At 35.9% G+C, this 26,076-nt stretch overlaps 1 protein-coding gene across 2 annotated transcripts in view; it reads right to left on the bottom strand.

Moving 5' to 3' along the window:
• The window catches only part of lrp1ab (low density lipoprotein receptor-related protein 1Ab), a 141,393-nt gene that overhangs the window by 86,500 nt on the left and 28,817 nt on the right, over positions 1 to 26,076 (bottom strand). For both annotated transcript variants that reach the window (XM_051097220.1, XM_051097221.1), the window contains exons 3-6: positions 16,670 to 16,807; positions 1,378 to 1,497; positions 1,157 to 1,285; positions 793 to 1,047 (exon numbers count right to left, since the gene is read on the bottom strand). In XM_051097220.1, coding sequence (XP_050953177.1) covers positions 793 to 1,047; positions 1,157 to 1,285; positions 1,378 to 1,497; positions 16,670 to 16,807 — 642 coding nt within the window. The remainder of the gene's footprint in view (positions 1 to 792; positions 1,048 to 1,156; positions 1,286 to 1,377; positions 1,498 to 16,669; positions 16,808 to 26,076) is intronic.

The raw sequence follows: 26,076 nt of genomic DNA, 5'->3' as shown, positions 1-26,076 counted from the left end.
TGTGACACTGAAGACTGAAGTAACGGCTGCTGAAAATTACATTTTAAGATATATGAAATTAGAAAACAGTTATTTTAAATTGAAATAATATTTAGTCATTTTAATTTTGTAATAATTTTAACATTAATGTTTTATGGTATATTTGATCAAACAAATGCAGCCTTTGTTTTTTAAAAAAATGTTGTTTTTTTTTAAATCTCATCCACCTCAAACTTTTAAATGGTAATGTAAGTCGGTTTAAAATTAGGGTTTTAACCTATGAACTTATGTTTATGGATGAACTTTTAATTTGGCAGCACAAATCTGTAATCACAGGTACAACCCAAACAAGGAAGCTCATCAAATTATTTCTTGTGAACCATGAGGGTGTAAACAAATTTGTTAAAGCGATAGTTCACCCAAAAATTAAAATTACCTCATGATTTACAGGGTCTTAAAAACTTTCTCGTGAATGGGTACAATAGTTGGCAGAAGCTAGAGATTATGGTTTCTTACACAAACGCATCAATTTGCTTCAGGAGGTCTTTATTAACCCCCCTGGAGCTGTGTGGAGAACTTTTATGATGGATGGATGCACTTTTTTGGACTTTAAAATCTCAGCAGCCATTCACTGCCATTCTAAAGATGGGAAGAGCCAGGACATTTTTTTTTAAATAACTCTAGATTGTATTCATCTGAAAGATGAAAGTATATACACCTAGGATGGCTTGAGGGTGAGTAAATCATGTAAGTTCATGCTTTTTTAGATAATCTTATTCATGTAAAACACAGAATTAAGAACATGGTACTAACGGTGCAGGCTGAGGGAGATGTTGATGGTCTTCTCGTCTGTGAAGCTCTTGGCATTGGGGAATTTGGCACACTTGAGTTGGGTGGCAGCGGGAGAGTCACCCATGTGGATCCAGCACACGGTCTCCTGGGCGTAGATAAAGTCCATAGCGGTTGTCTGCTTGGTGTTGATGGAGATGGGATTGGCTCCGCTCAGAGAGGTGGCTTGGATGTTCTGGGAGTTGGCTATGAGGAGGTACGGATGCCGATCTACAGGGTCTTAAACGTAGATGGGAAAGCATGGTGAGGCCTTGTCCTCAGGATTTGACCACACAGCGAGCAAGACAAAAAGAACAAAGGATCAGCAGAAACTATGTTCATTTCCTACCGTTCTTGGCCTTGCAGGAACGGTTGTCTGGTTGAGGCAAGTAGCCCTCCACACAGCTGCAGGTGTAGGAGCCATCTGTGTTTGTGCATGTCTGACTGCAAGTCCCGTACACTGCACACTCGTTAAAGTCTGACGCAGAGAAAGCCACATGGTAAAAAAACTCACATACTTCTAGTCATCACTGAATTAATAAATCAAAGCCAAAGCCATTCAAAGCTCACCTTTGCATCTCTTTCCATCTTCTCCCACCTCATAGCCGTTCTTGCAGTAACACTTTGGACCCGTCAGTGTGACTGAACAGTTGTACTGGCAGCCCATGATGGTGCAGTTATGAGCAAACTCTATAGCACAGGAAACAGAGAAATCAGACTGTTAGCAAAAAAAAAACATCCATATCCAAATAAAATATTATACAAAAGAGATGAAAAAAAAGGATGGTAAGTAGGACTAGACAATTCATAACATTTGTCAGTTTTAATAATATAATATAATATAATATCCTGCAATCTTACGGAGGATAAGCAGTTTGAAGAACGGATAGATGGATAATTTTAATGTTTTTTAATCTGCATATAAGGTGTCCTTGAGTGTCACATAAGGTGCCCATAAATAAAATGTATTATTATTATTATTAATTTAAATTGTTTTTTTATTTCAAAACATAAGTAAAACTTTCAGTAAAATCCAGCAATTGATACAACTGTGTATTATATTACATTATAAATTACATCTTTTAACAATAAAATAAAAAGTAAATAATGTAGGCCTAAATGAATACTAAATGAACACAGGGAAAATTGGCGATGAGATATAAATTTTATGTGCAACAATATAACAACAACAACTATTTATATACGTGCAAGAAATATTGTTTTTTTTAAAGCCACGTTCTGAGGATGAATCACTGAATCATTTTTTTTTTTTTTTTATTTAATCACTGAATCAAACCATTCTAACAATTTTTAAATAAAAATTAAATCAAATAAAAGCAAAACTTTTGTTTAATAAAATAAACAATAATATTCAAACTACGTAACAAAATATAAAAACTAAAAACAACATTTACTTATGTGCAATAATACAGATAGATAGATAGACAGATAGACAGATAGACAGATAGATAGATAGATGAAGATAGATAGATAGATAGATAGATATCTATTCTTAACTGAATCTATGAATTAAACCAGACCTTTCAACAAAACCAGGTCATAACAGCTCAAAATTGGTTAAGCAGGTCATCTGGATTTTTTTTTTTTCCAGTTGTTTATCTAGAACACAGTTAACCAGATAAACCAGACTTCCATGAAGCCAGCCCCAGAATTAGAAGTCCAGCTAATTAAAACCACCTAGGATCAGCCTTAGTGTGTTATGAGTGTTTCGCTCATTTACAGACAGACAGACAGACAGACGGAGAGATCGACAGATAGACGGACGGATAGACAGATAGATAGACAGATAGATAGATAACTGAATCTGAATCAGTTATCTATTCTTAACTGAATCAATGAATTAAACCAGTTTTTAACTTTGATATGAAAAATGTATATCTCCAACAAAATAATACTAAATATATTGTAAATATTGTACTGCCCAGCCTTATTTTCAACAAAACCAGGTCATAACAGCTCAAAATTGGTTAAGCAGGTCATCTAGATTTTTTTTTTCCAGTTGTTTATCTAGAACACAGTTAACCAGATAAACCAGACTTCCATGAAGCCAGCCCCAGAATTAGAAGTCCAGCTAATTAAAACCACCTAGGATCAGCCTTAGTGTGTTATGAGTGTTTCGCTCATTTACAGACAGACAGACAGACAGACAGACAGACAGACAGACAGATAGAGAGATCGACAGATAGACGGACGGATAGACAGATAGATAGACAGATAGATAGATAACTGAATCTGAATCAGTTATCTATTCTTAACTGAATCAATGAATTAAACCAGTTTTTAACTTTGATATGAAAAATGTATATCTCCAACAAAATAATACTAAATATATTGTAAATATTGTACTGCCCAGCCTTATTTTCAACAAAACCAGGTCATAACAGCTCAAAATTGGTTAAGCAGGTCATCTAGATTTTTTTTTCCAGTTGTTTATCTAGAACACAGTTAACCAGATAAACCAGACTTCCATGAAGCCAGCCCCAGAATTAGAAGTCCAGCTAATTAAAACCACCTAGGATCAGCCTTAGTCTGTTATGAGCATCTCTCTCATTTACGTGCAAAATGTGATACTTGGAACTTTATACTTGATATTTGTGAAAATGGCTTGTTGTTGTGATTTCCATGCGTGTGATGTACAGTGAAACGCTTTTAGAGCTCTTAGAGACTCCTTTAGGACATCTTGGCAAAATATAGAAGCGCAACAGGGGCTTCACTGCCCGACCAACCAAAAACACAGACACACAGAGCGTATGATTAAAAGGTTTGACTGGACACAGATGAGTGCACTTGGTTTTATACTGTGGGTATTGCTGTTCTGCCAAACACTGTATCACTGTCCACCAACCTCTGTGTGAACTCAGACTGCGGCTTTGCTCAGACAAAAAACAAGTCTCCACGTGCTCACCGGATACACACAGGTCTGGGAAAGCCACATCCATCAAAACAGTGATTTTGTCTGATATGTTAATGTGGGAACAGTTCAGGGAAGTACAAAATCACAATGGTAATGGTAATATTTACTTAAAGAACTCCTTTATAATCCCACAGGATTTTTAGACCAGGTACATCTCAGTTGATCTGATCACAAGCTGACAAAGCTAAATACACTCGTAAATGCGAGCCGACCTTCACAGAAAGTCAAAATTAAAAATAAAATAACCATTTTACAAAATCTTTCAGAAGTAAATCTGGAGATGCATCTGAGACTGAAAACAAACAAGGCCACCATAAGTCATTCGGTCAGTTATGATTTAAAGAGCCCAAAATGCTCAAGTCCAATTGGCCCACAATGCACTGCAACGCTGTCTCCTCCTCTCTGTCCTTTCTTTCTCTTACAGAGACTCAACCACACAAATGTACGCACAGGGACAATGAGAGTCCTCATCACACAAAAGCCTGTGGCACTGAGGGGTACAATGGGGCTTTTGTGGAATGTGTAGAGAGGAAGATGTGCAGGCAAAACACTACGGCCTGTATCGAATCAATTCCCCCATACCATCCAACCACAGCTCATACACTGACCTCACACCCAAAAACTACTCCAAACAGCGTTGAGGGCGTTCGGGGCATAGCGTTGGCTACCCAAAAACTGTCAGCCATGAGCAGGTCTAGACAGAGTCTGCAGACGTCTACTGTATTTTTCTAAATGAATTTAAAGGGATAGATCACCTAAAAATGTAAATTCTGTAATCATCCTAAAGTTGTTCCAAATCAGTATGATTTTTTTCTTCCAAATTTCCCTTGCTCTTTTGACACAGAAGAGGTCTTTGTATGCTTAATACATCCTGCATAACTTAAAATGTCCTCATCATCAGTAAAAAAGCATTTACGTACAGTGTTAACACTCAGAAAACAGCTTGTTTGGATCCGAGATGCAAGGTGATGTCATCCAGGCGCAGTCGTTTGCATAAACACTCCCTCAACTCCAAGGCATCAACGAATAGTCGTCTTCCCACCAAAGAACGTTCGTGTTTACGTGTTTAGTTTAAACAGCTTGTTCGCGTCTTGAACAGATATCAAAAAGATCCCAGCGTAAGGAACAAGTGGATTTTGCCAGAGGATTTTTCAAGCTTCAGAGCATGTTGTTTTGTAAACGAGGCACAGTGTCACAAAAAGTTCACAAAGAAACATTTGTTGAAAGACGAAGCTAGATCTAGATCTGACTGCAGCTGCATCACAAACTGTAAGTAAATGATCTGATAATGTATTATCTGGGAATGAGCGCCTTTTTTTTTTTGGATCATGTTGTTGAGGCGTTAATATGTTTCCTATGCAATGACGTTAGCCAATTATAACAGTGGCTGATTACTGACAAGCCTTAAAGGACCTGTCCCTTAAAAACAGGTTGTTTTAGACAGAGGGTTAAACATGATAATATTTCCCACACATTTATTTGTGCAAAAAAAAAACTTTATTAACATTATAAGTAAACCTCAAGGAACATTTTAAAATAATTAAAAAAAAAAAAAGAATCCATGCCATGACCCTTTAAAGAATGTTAGTAACCATAGAGTTTCTGGTTCCTATTTAATTCTATAGTATTTTTTCTATTTCTTTTTATATTTAACAGAAAATTTCAAAGGTTTAAACAACTTGTGGGTGAGTAAATGATGAAAATTTTCATTTTTGGGTAAACTACCCCTTTAAGTAAGGCAAAATGTGTGTACTACACTTGTCTGGGTAGCTGAAAGTATTATGGAATTTTAAAAAAGTAAGAATTACGAACATTCAAAATGTGACATAAGGACTTTCTGCAGGCACAGATACATAAACATGTACCCTGTCCTGTCATATCATTAAAGGAATGTTGCTGGTTTAATACAAGTCCAGCAGCAGAGTTTGTAAAAACTGAAAATGTGTTGACAGTTAAGGACTTAAAATGGAAATATGGATTAATGTACAGCGGTTCACCGACTGACATCTATTGTAAGTCAATTTCTATCAGCACCGAGTTTCTTCTGTTTATTTTATGTATTACGGTACAAGTTGAAACAATTTCTCAAGTATGTCAAAAGACATTAATTTGAATATGATCGCACCTGTTTCTGAACCAGGTTTTGCCAAAAAACTTCCTATTTTTATTATATTTGGCTATTATTATTTTAAATCAGTACTGTATGTATGTTTGTGGGTCTTACAAATATTTAACAAATGAAAAGCTTTCAAAAGAGCTTGTGATTAAACCTCATAACACCGCTGGATCCTCAAATTGTCAGTCAAACCTCGTAACTTCAGCCCGACTCCATTCAGAATGAAGTGCCATGATGCACAGTTTGAAGACAGACGTCTACTTCTTTGCAATGCAATGGTAAATAAAGAAGTGATGTTGGAATAAGTACAGCATTCACTCAAAAACACTGTCACTGAAATAAAATTATTTAAAATAAGACAACCATTACAAAAAGGAAACCAGAATTCCCACTGACTTTTAAAAAGTCTTGAGGCCTTTGAAAATTCTTGTAGACAATGTGGAGCCTTGGAGTCAAAAAGCTTAAGAACCACTGCTTTTCACCAGGAAAACTGGATGAATTCCATGAAATCAAAAAATTCCATCATTTGTGATCACTGGACAATCATCTTTTTTTAAGAGATTTCACAAAACTGGAATGGGAACAGATTTTTTTGTTGATTTTTCCAAAATACTATTTTAAAATCACTGACAATTCCAGGTTTTCCACACCCATGGGGAATATTCCTTTGAGCAGGAATTTACCTCCAATCGGCAAGTGCAGACTCCAATTCCCACAGCCGTGCCTTGCCTCGTGGGTATTTAGATTGGTATGCAACCCACGTGTTTGTGGTTTATTGGGGCAACGAAAATGATTTTTCGAGGATCATTTCAAGTAACCGTAAGAGTGCAGCCAACATTCCATTATAATTAACAGTGGAGTGCTGGAAAAAAAAAAAAAAAAACAAATGATGCAGAAAGCGAGAAAAATAAAGAGCGAGACACAGAAGGTTGGAAGGTTTAATACCACACCACAGAATCTCTCAAAGGCGACAGCTACAAAAACATTGGCAGCCAGACCTAAAATCACTGTTCAACCGCACCATGTGCGAACCACTCAACCTGTTACAACACTACTATTAACAGGTCCAGGATCAGCTCCGTTCCATATGTCTGGAGCAGGAAAACTTCTTCAGAACATCCAGCTCTCTTGTTCTCAAGCCAGACTTATGCACAAGCAGAGAATCGGGACACACATCCTGCATGTTTCATAAGGAGAACAGGAAATGGCTGAAACTTTCATGCTTCCTATTTTGGCACTTGTGATTTCCATTAATATTTCAGTTGACGAGTGGGAGAGAAGGCCAGTTTTGGGAAATAAATAACCATAAGCAGAGATGCTACTAACTTAACTGCATGTTTCAGTAGCGTGACAGCAGGGAACGCAGCTGCTCTAGTAAAAGCTAGTTTATACAACACAGTGGTAAAGCATTACAAAACGCTACATCACTGTATTTGTCACATTTACTCACGCAGCATTACAACAGAGCAAACTGAGGCACTAAACAAACACTTTCCTAAACTCTCAAACAGCTCTGGCAAGTTAATTCATTCATTTCAGTGAGTCAAGCAATTCAGACCGCTTCATTTAAATGTACTGGTTTAAAAGTGATTCATTTAAATGATTACTCACTTTTTGTTTTCCTACAACTCATTGTGTAGCATTTTATATAGTGCTCTGTGTGGTGAAATAAACTGTTAGCTAAGTACATAAATAATCAGATCAATGTTGTCAACCTAGCTGATATCCAGATAATCTGCCTTTTTTTTTTTTTTAAGTATTTTTTTTTTTAATCTGACAATTATATCCCAAACCTTTAAGACCTTCGTTCATCTTCAGAATACAAATTAAGATATTTTTGATGAAATCCAAGAGATTTCTGACCCTGCAGACAGCAACAAAACTGACAAGTTCAAGGCCAAGAAAGGTAGTAAGGACACTGTTAAAATAGTCCATGTGACATCCGTGGTTCAACCTTAATTTTATGAAGCTACGAGAACACTTTTCACATGCAAAGAAAATCAAAATAACGACTTGAACAATTCCTTCTCCTCCATGTCAGTCTTCAGTCAGACGTACAAAGACTATTATCATAGCTTCATAACACTGCGGTTGAACCACTGATGTGACATGGACTATTTTAACAATATCCTTACTACCTTTCTGGGCCTTAAATGTGGTGGTTTCGCGGCTGTCTATGCAGGGTCCGAAAGCTCTCGGATTTCATCAAAAATATCTTAATTTGTATTCTGAAGATGAACAAAGGTTTACTGGTTTGGAACTTCATGAGGGTGAATAATTGATAGAATTTTCATTTTTGGGTGAACTATCGCTTTATCCTCTGCAAACAGCGATTATCAATAGAAATTTACCATAGAAATATGATTTTTAACATTCATGACTGTTGTAGCACCACCTATGGTCAAGTTTCCATAAAATGTTGTATGCTTGTTCAGAACCATCTGTTGCATAATTTTATGAAGTTTTGAGTTTTCATTTAGGATTTATAGGCTTTTGAGTATAATTGGCCCTACTTTTTTTTTAAATGACCCTGTTATAGCTACCCAAAAGGCAAAATTAAACTTTTTTTTGATAAATTATTGATCTAGAGAGTCCAGAGAATTGCTTTTTGCCAGACTGAGCAAAATACCTAGTTTGCAAATTTGATTTACATTTTCTCAATTATTTAACAAACGGTTTGATCGACAGCAGTGGTTCTAGAGGCAAAGTTGTTCGGAATGAGGTGGTCTATCATATGATACAATTATCGTGTGTATGTGTGAAAATACGCGCAATTTACAATCGTTTGCACCAGTGGTTCTCAACTCAAGTCCTCGGGACCCACTGCTCTACACATTTTGTATGTTTCTGAATCTGACACACTCAGTTCAGTTCACGGATCCCTCTCCTAACGAGCTGATAATCTGAATCAGGTGAGTTAAATGAGGGAGACATACAAAATGTGCAGAGCAGTAGGCCCTGAGGACTGGGGTTGAGAACCACTGGTTTACGCCCTTGAAAATCACCCCAGTGCCCGATTTCTTTTAAATTTCTCAGAGACCTTTAGGACCGTAAGTCAAAATGGCCTGCTGAGTTTCATCCCTTTGCGTTAGAGAGTTAAAATTCCAACTATATTTTGATAATTATTGATATTTACTTTACAGAGAATCTTCCTGCACTGGTTTGGTTCCAATCGGGCGAGAAACCTAGGACTAGTTCGCAAAAGTAGGTTTTTCAAAAAATGCTAAACACCTGGAAATTTCCCAAGGGTGATAGATAAATCTGAGGCATGCTTGAGCTTGCTATGAACGGTTAAGGAGTAATGAGTGATTTCATACTTTTGATCACTGCAGCACCCCTGTCAGGCCGATTGGGGTGAGCATTGGTGACGGTGTGAGTACTACCATCCCTCCAAGCTTCAAGTCTCTACGACTTACGGTTTGGTCTGCACGATCAGTTTTATGTGGATATTGCTAATCTTTGGCCACTATAACAATTACAATAGGGTTTCAGTGCTACACATTTAACCCCCTGAAAATCATATTATTGATCCCAAACTTTTGAATGATAGTGTACAGTTAAATTGCATTTAAATATATTGCAACACTATAGACTGTCCAAAAAGATGCATGTTGGATTGCATTTAGTTTGAGTGGTGAAAGACCATTATGCCACTCTGCTGCAAAAAAAACAAAAAACAAAAAAAAAAACCCTGAACCACTTCATGGCACTGCATAACACACTTTGTAGCATGTTTGTGTGTAATATTTCTCACATCTGAGATCTTGCTGTCTGTCTGATGGCAGGTCTATGCATGTTTTTATGTGTGTGTGTGTGTATGCGAGTGCATATGCGTGCTTGGTAATAATTGAAAATTATTGGGAAATTATGGGGGAAAATTTTTTCTTGACAGCAAGAGTTCTTGTCAGGTCAGGGGGTTGCTGAACTTCAGCTTTGGTCTATGTGTGGTGTGTTTGTTCAAGAACGATTGGGAAAGATATGAGCAAACCTTTCGGCAAAAAGCAGTTTCGGGACACGCACACACAAACAAACCAGTGTTGAAGTTCACTGACTCCTAATGGGACAAAAAACTCCAATTGTTTTTAATATGGGAAAGTCCTCGAGATGAACTCGAATGGCAAAAACAAAAACAAAAAAAATGACATTAATCAGCCTATTTATCTGAGCTGTTCGGTGTCCAATCGATACTCCTGATTGCCCTCCCTGTTCTGTCACAATAACACGCAGTGATGTGAGCCAAACTCATCCATCAGTGCAGTGAAAACATCGTGAAGCCCTACAGTGGAATAGAAACAAACGGATAAGCCATTGCCCAGAATGATATGCGGTTGCCAAAGCTGAGCTGAGATAAAGTTGAAAGGCATAGTGGAGTTTGCCAATAGCAGTGCAAAGTTCTATTTTAAAGGGCTAATCGTTCTTGTAAGTGCTGCGTATTTGCCTGCGTGTGTGCAGAGCCTCCTGTGTGAATAGGTCAACTAAATATGAGCAAACAGAAACGGGCAGCTAATACGAGTCTAACAGAGGCACAACACAGGATAAACACAGACACCATGGCCACATTAGCAGATAAAGTCCACAGAAACCACATTTGCAAACCATTTAACCTCTAATGTGACATATTTCTAAAAGAACCAGGATTTTAAACGAAAAACAGTAAGAAGTCAGGTTGAAGGTGATGATTTATAAGATGATATTTTAGAGGCAGAGCAAGCTATTACATATGGGTGAATGATTATGAAGACAAACAAAACAAACTGATTAATCGTTCACATGAAGGAACCTGCAATAAGAAAGTACATTTTTTACTGAATTATGAGTAGCTTGGCCTTTCAGTTCAAAGCAGGCAAATCAAAATTCAAGCTAACCAACGATATACAGATAGACACGACTTAACCGGTAGAAACTTGTCAACAAGTAGTGAACTCATTCCGCTATATGTGCACACTGTCTGAAAGACTTTTTCTGAGTGCTGTCAGAGAGGTAAGCGCGCATGAAGATGGTGCTGGAGCTCAGGAGTTATTTTTGACACTTTATAGGCCTTGAATGGTTAAACACACACAATTGTATGTGTTAAAATGCCTGTCCTTGCAAGTATCCTCGTAAATAGTAATTTAGGTCTTAAGTGAAAGCAAACAGCTGAGAAAGAAAACACACGTGTTATAGTATATTGGATTCGGGCAGCTCTTAAAGTGACAGCAGTCTAATATTCTTGCTGTATGTCATTCATGTTAATCAAACAACAAAAGAGGGAAAATTCTCTCACTGCTCTTGACAAAATCACTTTTGTAACTTTAATAAGATGAAATATACATTTAATTTACACAGAAAAACAAGCAGTGTTTTTAAAGATTTGATTGCTTTATACAATGTATGTAGCATTTCTTATTTGTTCTACTGTAGTTTTTTGTTGTGTCACCTGTAATTTAATTCATTTAATCACTGATCGTTTGGATGTCCTCACTGAGCTTCAGTTTTGTTTTATTTTTTAAATTTAGGCTAGTATTGTTTTTTGATGCTGACACTGGTGACAAGAATTATTAGGTTTCTATGGTATCAAAAATTGATGTCATAAAGACCTTATTTAAAGCAAAAATAACTATATCATCATATATGTTGTTACCATTAAATAAAATTACTCATATTGTGATATAAGATTTTGGTCATATCACCCACCCTTACTAGCCAGCTAGCTAACTATTAGCTAACTATTTTTATCTAAAATAGAAATCTCAATCAATATACACTACTGTTCAAAAGTTTGGGGTCAGTACATTTTTATTCTTTCTTTTTTTGAAAAAATAAAAAATAAATAAATACTTTTATTCACCAAGGATGTGTTAAATTAATAAAAAGTGATAGCAACTTGTTATTTATCAAACAATCCTGAAAAAAATAATGACAGGTTCCAAAAAAATATTTGGCAGCACAACTGTTTCCAACATTGATAATTCTAATAATAAACCAGCATATTAGAATGACTTCTGAAGGATCATGTGACACTTAAGCCACTGAAAATTCAGCTTTGCATCACACGAATAAATTCTATTTGAAAGTATATTAAAATAAAAACCATTATTTTATATTGTAATAACACTTTGTAGTAATATTGTTTTTTCTGTTATTTTGGTCAAATAAATGCAGTCTTGATGAGCATAAGAGACTTCTTTAAAAAAACATTACAAGTCTTACTGATCCCAAACGTTTGAGCGGTAGTGTACACAAACTCCTAAATAAGCTATAAAATGAACAGTACGCAATGATCCGCCTTCCTTAAAAAGCTACCATCCTTAAAAAACGTCATCAAATTTCCCTTTCTTATCTGTAAGGTCTATGCCAGTAAAATAAGTTAAGAAGCTGGGAAATGGCTAACGCTTTACAATAAATATATTCCTTTGCTCTGTTGTGAAATAATCCAGTTTGAAGAGTCCAAAATATGTAGGAAATATGCAACGAGAGCTGACCAGAGACATTTTTGTGCAAATTTTCAGTGTGTCCCAAAGTTCGAAAACTATAAATCTCGGGTTCCTCATCAGAAAGTTATTTTGGAGAGGGCTGACAGTTTTTGGCCCGTGTCTTCGGAGCGGGAGGAACTGGACAGACCTTGAAACATCTCTGAGAGGCTTTAGTACAAAATGATTAAATCAAGACTGCGGGGAGCCAATTAAATCTGCCAAGTGGGAAAACACAATCAAACTGGCATTGAGATTCCCAGCTCAGTGAGGGGTTGAATTTACAAAGCCCAGGATAAGATGAACCAGACTAGCATGAGCACGGCTGATATCAGAGGTCAGGCAGGATGGTTAGCGTTCCCATCACTGGTTTCTTGATGCCGAACTGCTACATTATTAACGTAGCAGACAGATCACACACAGCAATAAATTCATCCCTGCCTCCCTCTTGCCCAACTTATCAACGAATCTGTAAAAGTTACTTAGAAATATAGACTGACAAAGTGTGTTTTGAAAACACTAAAGCTGAGTTTCTTGCACAATCTCCGCATCTGTTCCGGGGAAACAGCGCGATGCTTGTGAAACGGTAAACCTTTCTGTGAAAGCACGAGCAAGCAAACATCGAACAGGAAAGGCATGTGAGCATATGTTTGTGTGCATTCTGTGCAATCTGGGTTTGTGTGGAAGAGTGGGTGAGTGGGTGAGTGTTTACCTATGGGTTCAAAGGGTCGACATTTGAGCCGGAGGACAAGTGAAGTGTGTGTGTCTAGGCTCAAAAAGCTGGACAGAGGCCAGGTCAAAAAGGTACATTATTTATTATTCGGCCTTTAAAACCTCAATCCCGGTCTGTCATTTGAACATTCCAACAGTATGGAATGACAGCGGTGGACAGACTTGGACTAACATTACAGGATTTATTTGAGCCCACAGTCTAAGCCTTCCTTTAAAATGAGATTATCTGTCAGTCTGATTTCTTTCAATTACTTGCTAAGTGGCTGGATCAGTACTTTAAAAGATATAGGTCAGCCGGATGAATCCGCGTATCTCCAGACTTTGGACACAAACAAGATGAGTTCCTGATAACTCATGTAAGGATGATATTAACCATGCTCAGTAGCCAAACCTTTGTGGACACAAGGATTTCAAACACAGATCTTGGCACGACTGCCAATAATTACAATATCTCTGTCTAAAAGACAGTCAGAGCTCACAATACACAAAACTTCCACTGGAAGAGATTTTACTTGCAATGATATTTGATAATAAATCCTGAATAAATAAGCTTTCCATTGATGTATGGTTTGTTAGGATAAGACAATATTTGGTCAAGATACTATTTGCAAATCTGGAATCTGAGGGTGCAAAAAAAAATCTAAATATTGAGGAAAATCGCCTTTAAAGTTCCTAGCAATGCATATTACAAATCAAAAATTAAGCTTTGATATACTTACTGTACGAAATTTACAAAATATCTTCATGGAACATGATCCTTACTTAATATCCTAATGATTTCTGGCATGAAAGAAAAAAAAACTATAATTTTGACCATACAATGTATTTTTGGCTATTGCTACAAATATACCCGTGCTACTTAAAGGGTTACTCCACCCCAAAATGAAAATTTTGTCATTAATCACTTACCCCCATGTCGTTCCAAACCCGTAAAAGCTTTGTTTGTCTTCGGAATACAATTTAAGATTTAAGATTTAGTGTTTTCAAAAACTGAGAGGTTTGTGACTGTCCCATTGACTGCCAGGTAAATACCACTGTCAAGACCCAGAAAAGTATGAAAGACATCTTCAAAATAGTCCATCTGCCATCAGTGGTTAAATCCGAATTTTATAAAGCAATGAGAAAACTTTGTTAAATAAAAAAGTTTTTATTTAACAATTCGTCTCCTCCGTCTCAGTGTAGTAGGGCTGTCAAACGGTACCGGGTTCGGTACTTTCGGTTCTGAAATTTTAAAAACGTCCATTTCCCGCTCACATTTGAGCGCTGTTGAGCCGATTTTTAAACATCGTTGATTGGCCATAGTGTTCACGCGCTCAACAGACATGACTGTGATTGGCTACAATGATAAGCGCTTCACGCTCCTCACAGAGCGCTCACAAATAAGCACAACGGGAGCGTTTGAAAGCCACATGTCAGCGGATCCCTAATACATCTGCATATAGACGGATCCGCTGACAGACGTGGCTTTCAAACGCTCCTGTTGTGCTTATTTGTGAGCGCTCGGTGAGTGCGTGAACACTATGGCCAATCAGCAATGTTTAAAAATTGGCTCAACAGCATTCAAATGTGACTAGGGAATGGACGTTTTTAAAATTTCAGAACCGAAAGTACCGAACCCGGTACCGTTTGACAGCCCTACAGTGTAGCACAATTTGGAAACAAATTGTGTATGCCGAATACGCTATTTTCATTCAAATCAAAGCATAAATAAACGTAGAAACCATATCTGTGTGGTACGACTGACACAGAATGTTGTACGCAGTTTGCATCCAGTAGATACTCTCCAAAATGGCGCTGCACTGATGCGGAGAAGACAAATTGTTGAATACATTTTTTCGATATATTTTTGAAAATATGTTTTCTTTGCGTACAAAAAGCATTCTCGTTGCTTCATAAAATTCAGATTGAACCACTGATGGCAGATGGACTATTCTGACGATGTTCAGAGCGAGCCCTTCTATTGCATGTTGCTTTAAATGCTAATGAGCTCTGCTCACCCCGCCCCTATCTACTGTGAGCCGTAATGTTTACTTTAGCCGCAAAACTTGCTAACTAGCACATTATTAAGAAAGGCGATTTGCAAAGATGCATAAAAACCCTAATGCTCAATTCTGCTGTATGTGAAGCTGCATCACAAATGATTTCTGTGAACATAGACGCATTTATGTAGATCGTCGGGCACATTTCTTTCTAAAACGAAAGTAACGTTAATCCTCTGCGTCTTCAGCAGTTCAGATGTGGGGAGTAAATGACGACTGCTATTAACATTATTACATCCAACAACAGAACACCTCAATCACTCAGTCAGAGACATTCTTGTCTTCCCCTGGACGGGAGTCGAAACAATGGTGGTCGAAGTCGAACTGTTCACAGCTCAGTCAGGGCGGTTCTAAGGTAAGACGGTCATGTCAATCAACTATTGTGGGAGCGGCCTTTGTCGGTGTGATGTCACACCGGCAAGAAGCTGAGATGGCTTGATAGGGGATATTTCTTATAAAGATTACAAAAATATAATTGGGTGGATTTTTATCATAATAGGGTGGTTGTGTACACTCACTGCCAACACATATTTATGTTCAAACAACATGTAAAAGTGAGTTTTGCATTTGAAAAAAAAAAATGTATATACTTTTTAACCACAAATGCTCGTCTTGCGCCAGCCCGACCTCACACATTACGTAATCATGTTGGAAAGATCACTCGTGACGTAGGCGGAAGTAGCAATCCAGTGTTTACAAAGCGAGCATGCAAAGTCAAACCCCCTTTACAAAAAAAAAAGGTAAAAACGATGTCGGACAATTTTGAAGTTGGAGGTGAACATCAGATTGCAACCACGCTTGGCCTTTCCAACATGATTACATAATGCACGAAGACACGCATGAGCATTGCAGAGCTAGTGCAAGACGAGCATTTGTGGTTAATGAGTATAAACATTTTCATTTTTTAATTAGAAAATGACCAATCCTTTTGGTAGCTAAGACACTTATTCCTCAGCTAAACTGCCTTTGAACCTTCACTGAAACTGCAGTTTGGACCTTCAATCTGTTGACCACCATTGAAGTCACTATACGGACAAAAATCCTGTAATGTTTTCCTCAAAAACCTTAATTTCTTTGCGACCGAAGACAGAAAGGCATGAACATCTTGGATCCCATGAAGGTGAGTAAATTATAAGGAAATCTTTATTCTGGAAGTGAACTACTCCTTTAAGAGCAGATAAATTTGTGTCATCAGTGTAAAAGTGGAATGACACCCCATTTTTAGAAAGAATGGTACCCAAAGGAAGCATATACAAGGAGAACAAAAAAGGGACCAGAATAGAGCCCTGAGGGACTCCATAATACAAAACAGAAACAGAAAGCCCGTCAAGACAAACAGAAAAAAATTATATCATTCAGATAGGATTTAAAATTTATTAAGAGCACAATTAAGGACTTAAAACCCAAAGACCTAGTCTAAAGATTTTTGCTCGTAAGAAAATCACAGTGTATGACGGACACAAACTATGAATGCGTCCAGTAGAAGGATGAATGCACAAAGCCGTTTTCTTTCATCACTACATACAGTTATCAAGTGTATGATTGCTTATTTTTAACATCTGTTCAGATCTGTGTTCTGCACGTGTGTTACCTCGACAGTGTGGCCCCTCGTCACGCCCATCCGTGCAGTCCGGGACGCCGTCACACAGCTTGCTCAGGTGAATGCACACATCTGTTCCTCGACACTCAAACTCATTGGGAGGGCACTGTGACACCTGGGTGTGATGGCCTGCAAAGTTACACAGCAAACAAACACAAGTTAACACATTGCAACGATACAAAGAAAAGCAGCTCCATTCAACAGCTAGTTTGACAAGTCATGTCTATTTCTTTTAGAACGTTAACAAAGTTAACACCTGAGTGATGCAACGCATGATAATTTGCACACTACAGTGACAACAGACTCATAAAGTGGGAGAGTGCGAGAGCATGTGGATTTGAGTTTCAAACCATTCAATTTTAAGAGATAGCTCACCCAAAAATGACAATTCTGTTAACCGTAGGACCTTTATTCATCTTCGGATGAACCACTGATGTCGCATGAACTTTTTTAACAATGTCCTTACTACTTTTCTGGGTCTTGAACATGGTAGTTGTATTGCTGTCTATGCAGTGTCAGAAAGCTCTTGGATTTCATCAAAAATATCTTAATTTGTGCTCTGAAGATGAACAAATCTCTTACGGGTTTGGAACAACATGAGGGTGAGTAATTAATAACAGAATTTTCATTTTTGGGTGAACTATCCTTTTAAATGTTTTCACTGGATGTAAAATATTGTTTTTAATTAGTGCAACTGGTTTTAGGACAACAGTTAAGACAGCAAAAGTCACTATTAGGTCAAATGAAAAGACACTACAAACCCCTTGTCTCCAGAACCATCAAAAGTTAAAATTGAGGACTAGAACAAAGAACTATTGTCTTTTGTTTAGAAATCTTCTTGGTGAGACTATAACTTGCTCTCTCAGTTTGGAAAAAAATAAAAAGTGAATGTAAACCATTCAGAGCATCGCTATTGGTCGGAGCAGTTCTCTCTCCATGCGGCCCACACTGCAAAGCAAATTGTTTGTCTTGGATATTTTTCTTCCACCTCCTCTTTCTTTCTTTCCCTCCACCTCTACTCATAACATCTGCTGACCCATTTTAGAAAAACACAAAAAAGGAGGGGGAATTCACCTCCCATATAAAAGTAAAGACGTTTTTTTAGCCGGGTTAACGCCACGTACTGTACATTGCACCACACGACTGCTTCTGAAGGTCCATTAGGTTTTTCTGCTCTCTTAACAGCACATGTTAGTGTCTTCTGGGACGGAAATGAAGGGGCCAATGTGCTTATTTGGTTCATTAAAGCTTGGCGAAAACAGACTGGAAAAATGTTTCTGTGGGAGGCCCCAACAGAGCTTTAATTTTATACCAAGGGCAACATTATAGCTCCGTTCCAAAACCTAGTGAGCTGTCTATGTAGGAAACAATTTGTGTGTATGTAGAATGTTCATAATCAATTACGACGTCCCATTTCTGCTATAGAAGGCCTATATAGGCAGCTCATCAGATTTAGGAACAGACCCATATATGAACTACCATTTTAGCTCAATCTATTCTCAAGCAATAGCATAAAAGCCGAATGAAAATACTGTGATTGAACTGTCAAAGACAACCGCATTTGCAAACTCATTTTCATATGGAAACATATTGTATATAATCTACTGGGATTTGACTGGATTTGTGAAAAGTGTGCGAATGAGGGCATTTTTTTTCCTCCGCCCACACAATCAAGGGAAAAAAAGGCAAGCACATTTTGAGGAAAAATTATAACGAACAAACATTGTTAAATCTTGAGATAGGAATATCTATCCATAACAGTACAATGACTTTGTACTTATGTAACTCCCATAATGAATACTTCCATTCCTGTAATAAAACAAAACTAACAAATACCGGATCCAAACAGCCCTCATTTTTCCAAACGGGGCTGTTTAATTTCAGCTGTTCCACTAAAATGCGGAAGGAACATGGTGTACTTCCTCTTTTACAAATTCTCCAGCCTAATACTTATAATGTTTCTGATTCATATCACATGACAGCATCCATCTATCATGTTTTATAAGGGGAGTGAAACCGGGATCAGAGATCCCAAGAAGCTTTACATAGACCAGAGATCAGCAGCCTGGGAAACGGAAAGAAATGAAAGGGATAGTTCACCCAAATATGAGAGTTCTGTCATTAATCACTCACCCTTATGTCGTTCCAAACCTGTAAGACCTTTGTTAATCTTTGGAACACAATTTAAGATATTTTTGATGAAATCGGAGAGCTTTCTGATCCTGCATAGACAGCAATGGAACTGATGTGTTCAAGACCCAGAAAGGTAGTAAGGACATCGATAAAATAGTCCATGTGACATCAGTGTTTCAACCGTAATTTTATGAAACTACCAGAATGAATGTTTTCTTTGCTCACAAAAAGTAAAAACATAGATTTTATTCAACAATTTCTTCTCTTCGTTGTCACCTGTACTCTCCCCGAACACACCTGAAAGACTGACATGGAAGAGAAGAAACTGTTGAATAAGTTGTTATTTTTGTTTTCTTTCTGCACAAAAAGTATTCCCATAGCTTCATAACAACACGGTTTAACCACTTATGTCACATGGTCTATTTATTTTATATTTGATTCACGAACCAGCTCAGAAGTTCTGATCTTAATTAAATGATTCGCGAGACAACATTTCAGATTATTACTCTGAGTGCAGACTGCGAATCATTCAATTTGCAGAATGATTCACAAACCAGTTCCTATCTAAATCAAATTATTTGTGAAAAATCATTTCAGATTAGTACTCGGAGAGCGGATCATTCAATCACTCAATTAGCGAAATGACCGACGAACCTGATTTGAAGTTCCGACCTAAATCAAGTAATTTGCGAACCTTCTCTGAAGTCCTGATCTAAATTAAATAACTTGTGATATGCGAAGTTCCGATCTAAATCAAATGATTCGCGATCACTACTTTGCAGTCTCAATTTGAATAATGATTCGCGAATCATCAGATGAACTTCATAACGAGAATCATTCAATTTGTGAAATGATTCGCAAACCTGCTCAGAAGTTCCGATTTGATCAAAAGGTTCACATATCCACTCCGATCAAAGTCCCAATCTCAACGAATGATTTGCAATACACACTCCGAAGTTCCATTCTGAATCTAATGATTCACGGACCTGCTTCGAAGTTCCAATCAGCATCATAAGATTTACGAATCTGCGCCGAAGTTCCAATATGAATCAAAAGATTCACAAACCTGCTCCGAAGTTCCAATTTGAATCAAAAGATTCACGAACCTGCTCTGAAGTTCCAGTCTGAATCAAAAGATTCACGAACCTGCTCTGAAGTTCCAATCTGAATCAAAAGATTCACAAACCTGCTCTGAAGTTCCAGTCTGAATCAAAAGATTCACGAACCTGCTCAGAAGTTTCAATCTGAATCAAAAGATTCACAAAACTGCTCCGAAGTTCCAATTTGAATCAAAAGATTCACGAACCTGCTCTGAAGTTCCAGTCTGAATCAAAAGATTCACGAACCAGCTCTGAAGTTTCAATCTGCATCATAAGATTTATGAATCTGCTCCGAAGTTCCAATATGAATCAAAAGATTCACAAACCTGCTCTGAAGTTCCAGTCTGAATCAAAAGATTCACGAACCAGCTCTGAAGTTCCAATCTGCATCATAAGATTTACGAATCTGCGCCGAAGTTCCAATATGAATCAAAAGATTCACAAACCTGCTCTGAAGTTCCAGTCTGAATCAAAAGATTCACGAACCTGCTCTGAAGTTCCAGTCTGAATCAAAAGATTCACGAACCCGCTTCGAAGTTCCAATCTGAATCAAAAGATTCACAAACCTGCTCCAAAGCTCCAATCTGAATCAAAAGATTCACAAACCTGCTCCGAAGCTTCAATCTGAATCAAAAGATTCACAAACATGCTCCGAAGATCTGATCTAAATGAAATGATTCCCAATTCATGATCTGCGATCCAAAGTCCTGCTCTGAATAATGATTCGTGAATCATCATTTTAGATTGGGACTTTGGATTATTCAATTCCTGAAATTATCTGAGTGGTTGATTTTTTTAAATATATTTTCATGGGTTATAACTTTATCAACGTCCTTACTATCTTTCTGGGCCTTGAACTGTCAGTTGTATTGCTGTCTAGGGTTAAAAAGCTCTTGGATGTCATCAAAAATATCTTATTTGTTTTTAAAAAAGATGAGCGAAGGTCTTATGGGTTTGAAACGACATAAGGGTGAGTAATGACAGAATTTTAATTTTTGGGTAAACTAACCCTTTGATCTTAAATTGTATTTATTAAATGGATATTTTATGTATAACTGTAATAATATTTCACAATATTACTGTACTTTTGGTTAAATAAATGCAGCCTTGGTGAGCCTAAGAGCCTTCTTTCAAAACCTTAAAAATCCACAGGCTCCTTTTCTGACCCTCTCTCCACCTCTGTGTTTTATATTGAAGCTCTGAGATCCTTCTCTCTCAGGGTTTGCAGGCAGGGTAACAATTCAAGCACAGCCTAAATGCAGCTCTTCAAGTTCAAACGTCTCTGCAGCCATTGCTACCCTTCTGAAACAACCGAAAAGATTCAGTGAGGAGTGTGGAGAAGACGCCACTCTAAACAAAACTTACCAACTAATCCTAATTCTGCCATTTACTCCTAAATCTTACTAAAAGTTTTAAAATGTGCATAAAACGTTCTGTAAATTGGAAAAGAAAGCAATAAGGGGTAATTCTGGCATTCACAAAGCAGTTCTGCTAAGGAGAAAAACACACAATGGGTGCAGACAGAGGGATGTTTCACAATGAGTGTGTGTGAGTGAATTGGGGGCAGATCTCTGTGATCTTTGAGTGAACTGGGAAGTCGTTGGCCGTTTGCTAACAGGAGATCTCTCATACAGGCGACGACTGCTACTTTCCTGCACTGTCACTGACACCCTAAAGCACATGCACTAAATACAACAGAGAGAGCGGGGAAAAAAAAACAAAAGAAAAAGCAGGAGGGGGAAATAGAAAACACACAGACTGGACATCCACAGATCAACAGATATAAGGCTATTATTAAAGAAAACAAACACTTTAAATAAGTAATCTAACCATCGAACATTTCACAGAACACATATTTAAATAAATGGATGAACCTCATGAACCCTGATGAACATGTCCAAGTCATATTTCTAACTAAAATAAATATTTCGCTGAAAGAAAGGGAACAGTATAAAAAACTTTTTTATTACTGTTTTACTGTTACTGTTACACATTGCATGTTAGGTTAACGTCTTCCATTGTTAACTTGTACCATCTTTAATTTTTGCTTATATTAACAATACAATTAGTTATATTATAGTACTTTATCACAATAATGTTCATTAGAAAAAATCCTTCCAGATGAATTATAGAGAAATTACAGAGAAAGTACTTTTTTAAAAATGTTTTCTTAATTTCTTCATTATTTGAAAATAATGTAAATGCAAAACAAATTGTAATGATATATTTAACAAAGTTAGGAAAAAATTATACTTCAATGTACAAGCTAAAATGAAATATAAATATAAAAATAAATATAAAATATAAAAAAAAAAAATATAAAATATAAAATAAATATAAACTAATGTAAAATATTTTAAAAGTACTACATTTTATGAAAAAGTAAATGAATAAATAAATCAATAAATCAAGCAATTAATTATAATCGTTCTATGTTTTAAGAAAAAAGTAAAGTAAATATGTAAATGAAAACTAAATAAATAAAGATACAAAAAATAAATATGTTTTAAGAAAAATGTAAAGTATATAGGTAAATAAATAAATGAATAAATAAATAAATAGAGCAATAGAACTGTAAATAAGTAAATGGAAAATAAATAATTATAAAAAAAAAATCCTAAATAAATAAATAAATAAATCAATCAATCATTCAATCATAACAGTCCTATGTTTTAAGAAAAAGTAAAGTAAATAAGTAAATGAAAAATATATAAAGATAAATTAATACAAAATATTTTAAAGGTACTATATATTTAAAAAAGAAAATCCTAAATAAATTAATCAGTCAATCAATCAGAATGGCCCTATATTTTAAGAAAAACGTAAATAAGTAAATGAAATAAATATAAATTAATGCAAAATATTTTAAAGGTACTATACATTAAGAAAAAAAAAAAAACTAAAAAATGTATCAATCAATCATAATGGTCCTATGTTTTAGGAAAAACTAAATGTATCCATCAATCAAAAAAGTAGGAAAAAAAAGTAAATAAATAAAATGAAAAATAAATAAATATGAATTAATGCAAAATATTTTAAAGTTACTATATATTTTAAGAAAAAAAATCCTAAATAAATGTATCAATCAATCAATCATAATGGTCCTATATTTTAGAAAAAAGTAAAGTAAATAAGCAAATAAAAAATAAATAAATACGAATTAATGCTAAATATTTTAAAGGTACTATATATTTTAAGAAAAAAAAAACTAAAATGTATCAATCAATCATAATAGTCCTATGTTTTAGGAAAAAAGTAAAGTAAATAAATAAAATGAAAAATAAATAAATATGAATTAATGCAAAATATTTTAAAGGTACTATATATTTTAAGAACAAAAAATCCTAAATAAACTAATCAACCAATCAAAATGGTCCTAAGTTTTAAGTAAAAAGTAATAAGTAAATAAATAAATATACATAAATACAAAAATATGGTCTTATATTTTAAGAACAAAGTAAACAAATATATATTTTGATTTAAAAAAATATATATATATATATATATATATATATATATATATGTATCCAAAGGTGTCCGCCTTTTTGACAACATTTTTTGCTCATTACGAAGCCTACTTCCTGGGGAAGATGACTTGGACTAAACCTGGGTACATCCAGTCAAGACGAGCTGTACTTAAGCACTTGAGCGGAGCCACAGGGAGTCTAAATACTATGTGAGCAGTCTGTATATGTGTGTCTAAACTCAGCTTACCCTATCCTTACCCCTAGTTACATAATGACCTCCCATTTGGCTTTCCTGTTGTGCTTTTGTTAATTGTGTGTGTAAGATGCACCGTTTCCTCCCCCCACTTAAAGGGCTTTTTTTTAAACGTCTGCCTGCACCGGCCCCAGCGGTAACATCCAACACTTCTTTGCCCTGCGCATATTACAAGCATTTTTCACGTCATGTAAAATAAATGCTACAAGAAGTACATATATGTATTTTAAAATACATAAATCATGGCCTAAAGCGTAACTGCATTACAAAACAACATCACTACGCATTAAAACGATCTGAATTATTTATTCCTCCTTCCTTTTTTTGATAGCAGAACAAATTGGTCTTTAAACAAATTGTCCTTGACCTTGCGTTATCTTCACCGCCACAGTGGAGTCTCTTTTTTGACACTTAATTTTATGCTGTCTTTGACCAGCTGATCCAGGGTCAGCGGTGACACGCCATTAACCCAGCGTCCTTGCAAACCTTCTGTTCTCTGTTTCCAGTAACAGATGAATCAGGTCAGGCGATGAAATGAACCTCTGATCTCGGTTTCTGCTGTCCGGAATACTCATTATACCCATTAGCTACCAAGGTCATTCCTCACCGACCTTAGTTCATTCCTACGCTTCCATTCATTCACATATTTTACTGTCACTGTTGCTTCATTCATGAATTTCAGCTCCATTCTTTTCTCATCTTCCCTCTTTAAATTACCAGAGGTTGCGTTAAACAAAAATTCCATTTATGAATTCTTAAAAGCTGGTACTTCCAAATAGCGTCACCTCACCACATGAAAGGCAGAGTTATATTTACCGCTGCTTAATTTCCATAAGAATTCAATCATTCTGCAGACATCGGCACATTTGAGAGTTTCACGTTTTAGCGGAAAAACGTCCCCAGGCAAGGACTGTCACTAACGATTATTTTAGTAAATCGTAAATCGAGTAATCAGCCGATTATTCTGACGATTAATCGAGTTATCAGACAATGATAATGAAATTTTTGTGGTAATTTAAAGGCAAACAATAGCCTTTAAAATTACTTATATAAAATATATAAAATACAAACATAATAGCAATGGGGCAATAATAGTTCAAATTAGTGCTGTGAAATGATTAATTGTGATTAATCATTCAAAATAAAAGTTTTTGTATATATATAGTTTTTGTATATATATACACACATACATACATACATACATATATATATATATATATATATATATATATATATATATATATATATATATATATATATATATATATATATATATATATTATATTTATTTATATATTTATATTTATTTATTTATTTATTTATTAGTTATTATATATAAATATACACAGTACACACACATATTTGGTAAAAAAAAAAAAAAATATATATATATATATATATATATATATATATATAGGATGCAATTAATCACAATTAATCGTTGCACAGCACTAGTTCAAATACAGTATCAAAAGCAAGTAATCATATTGTTTTATTTAACAAAACTGTTACACAATGTATTATAAACAACAGAACTAATGTAAATTATGTAAAAATGTGATATTTAGCCTGTGGAATGCAAATTTTACTAGGGAACCACCAAAAAACACTGGGGGACCCCACTCGAAACGTGACTTGGCTAGTTTTAAGTAGCAATTGGGCAGGTTTTGTTGTGAAAACCTGGCAACCCTGGCATAGGGCGCCAACGGCCTGATTGTTTTTACACTTTATAGTGTGATATAATCCTTGTTTATTTTTGACCAAACAACATTTAATTCAAATGTACACTTAATCAAATCTTGCATCAAAATGAGCAAACTCAGAGTGAGGGTTTGAGCTTTAATTCTGAAATCACTGTTCACAGTTAGCATATTGAGAAACTGATGGATTCTCCTGCGTTCACGCAGCCTTGGAAAACAACCTAACAATGCGTTTTAATGGATTCTCATCCGCGGAACGCGTCACTTCCGGGTTACTCAACACTGGCAAATTGCAGTTGAGTATTTTTTAAAATCAAGTACTCGAACTGAATCGAGGACCAGCCCTAGCCATATGAATTGAGCAACAAAAACCAGCTTGAATGTGACTTGTGTGTAAGCTGTGCTTCTTACATCTCGACGCTGTTGAGAAGAGACAATGCACCTTTTGCTCCAGTAATTTTCCTGCAATTTTGCTAATGTGGCTCCACCTTAAGAAGAATAAATAAATACTGATACTGATTAAATGTATTTAATAATTCTGAAACAAAGACTTGTGGGTATATCAAGACAATCTTAACAACAATATAAATGATAACTAAATGAAACTTTTATCGTTTTATGACTCATAGGCAAGATAAATGCTAAAATGTAACAATGAAAGACATTATATAATCTTTTTATTGTGCTTTACAAAGCCCTCTTTGTTTTCCAGGCATTCAAGAGAATGCAAATATAAAATATTCAT

This window comes from Labeo rohita, chromosome 23 (genome assembly GCF_022985175.1).
Source record: "Labeo rohita strain BAU-BD-2019 chromosome 23, IGBB_LRoh.1.0, whole genome shotgun sequence".
NCBI classification, from domain to species: domain Eukaryota; kingdom Metazoa; phylum Chordata; class Actinopteri; order Cypriniformes; family Cyprinidae; genus Labeo; species Labeo rohita.
The sequence above is the reverse complement of the archived record's forward strand: the minus strand, read 5'-3'. Positions and strand labels throughout refer to the sequence as shown.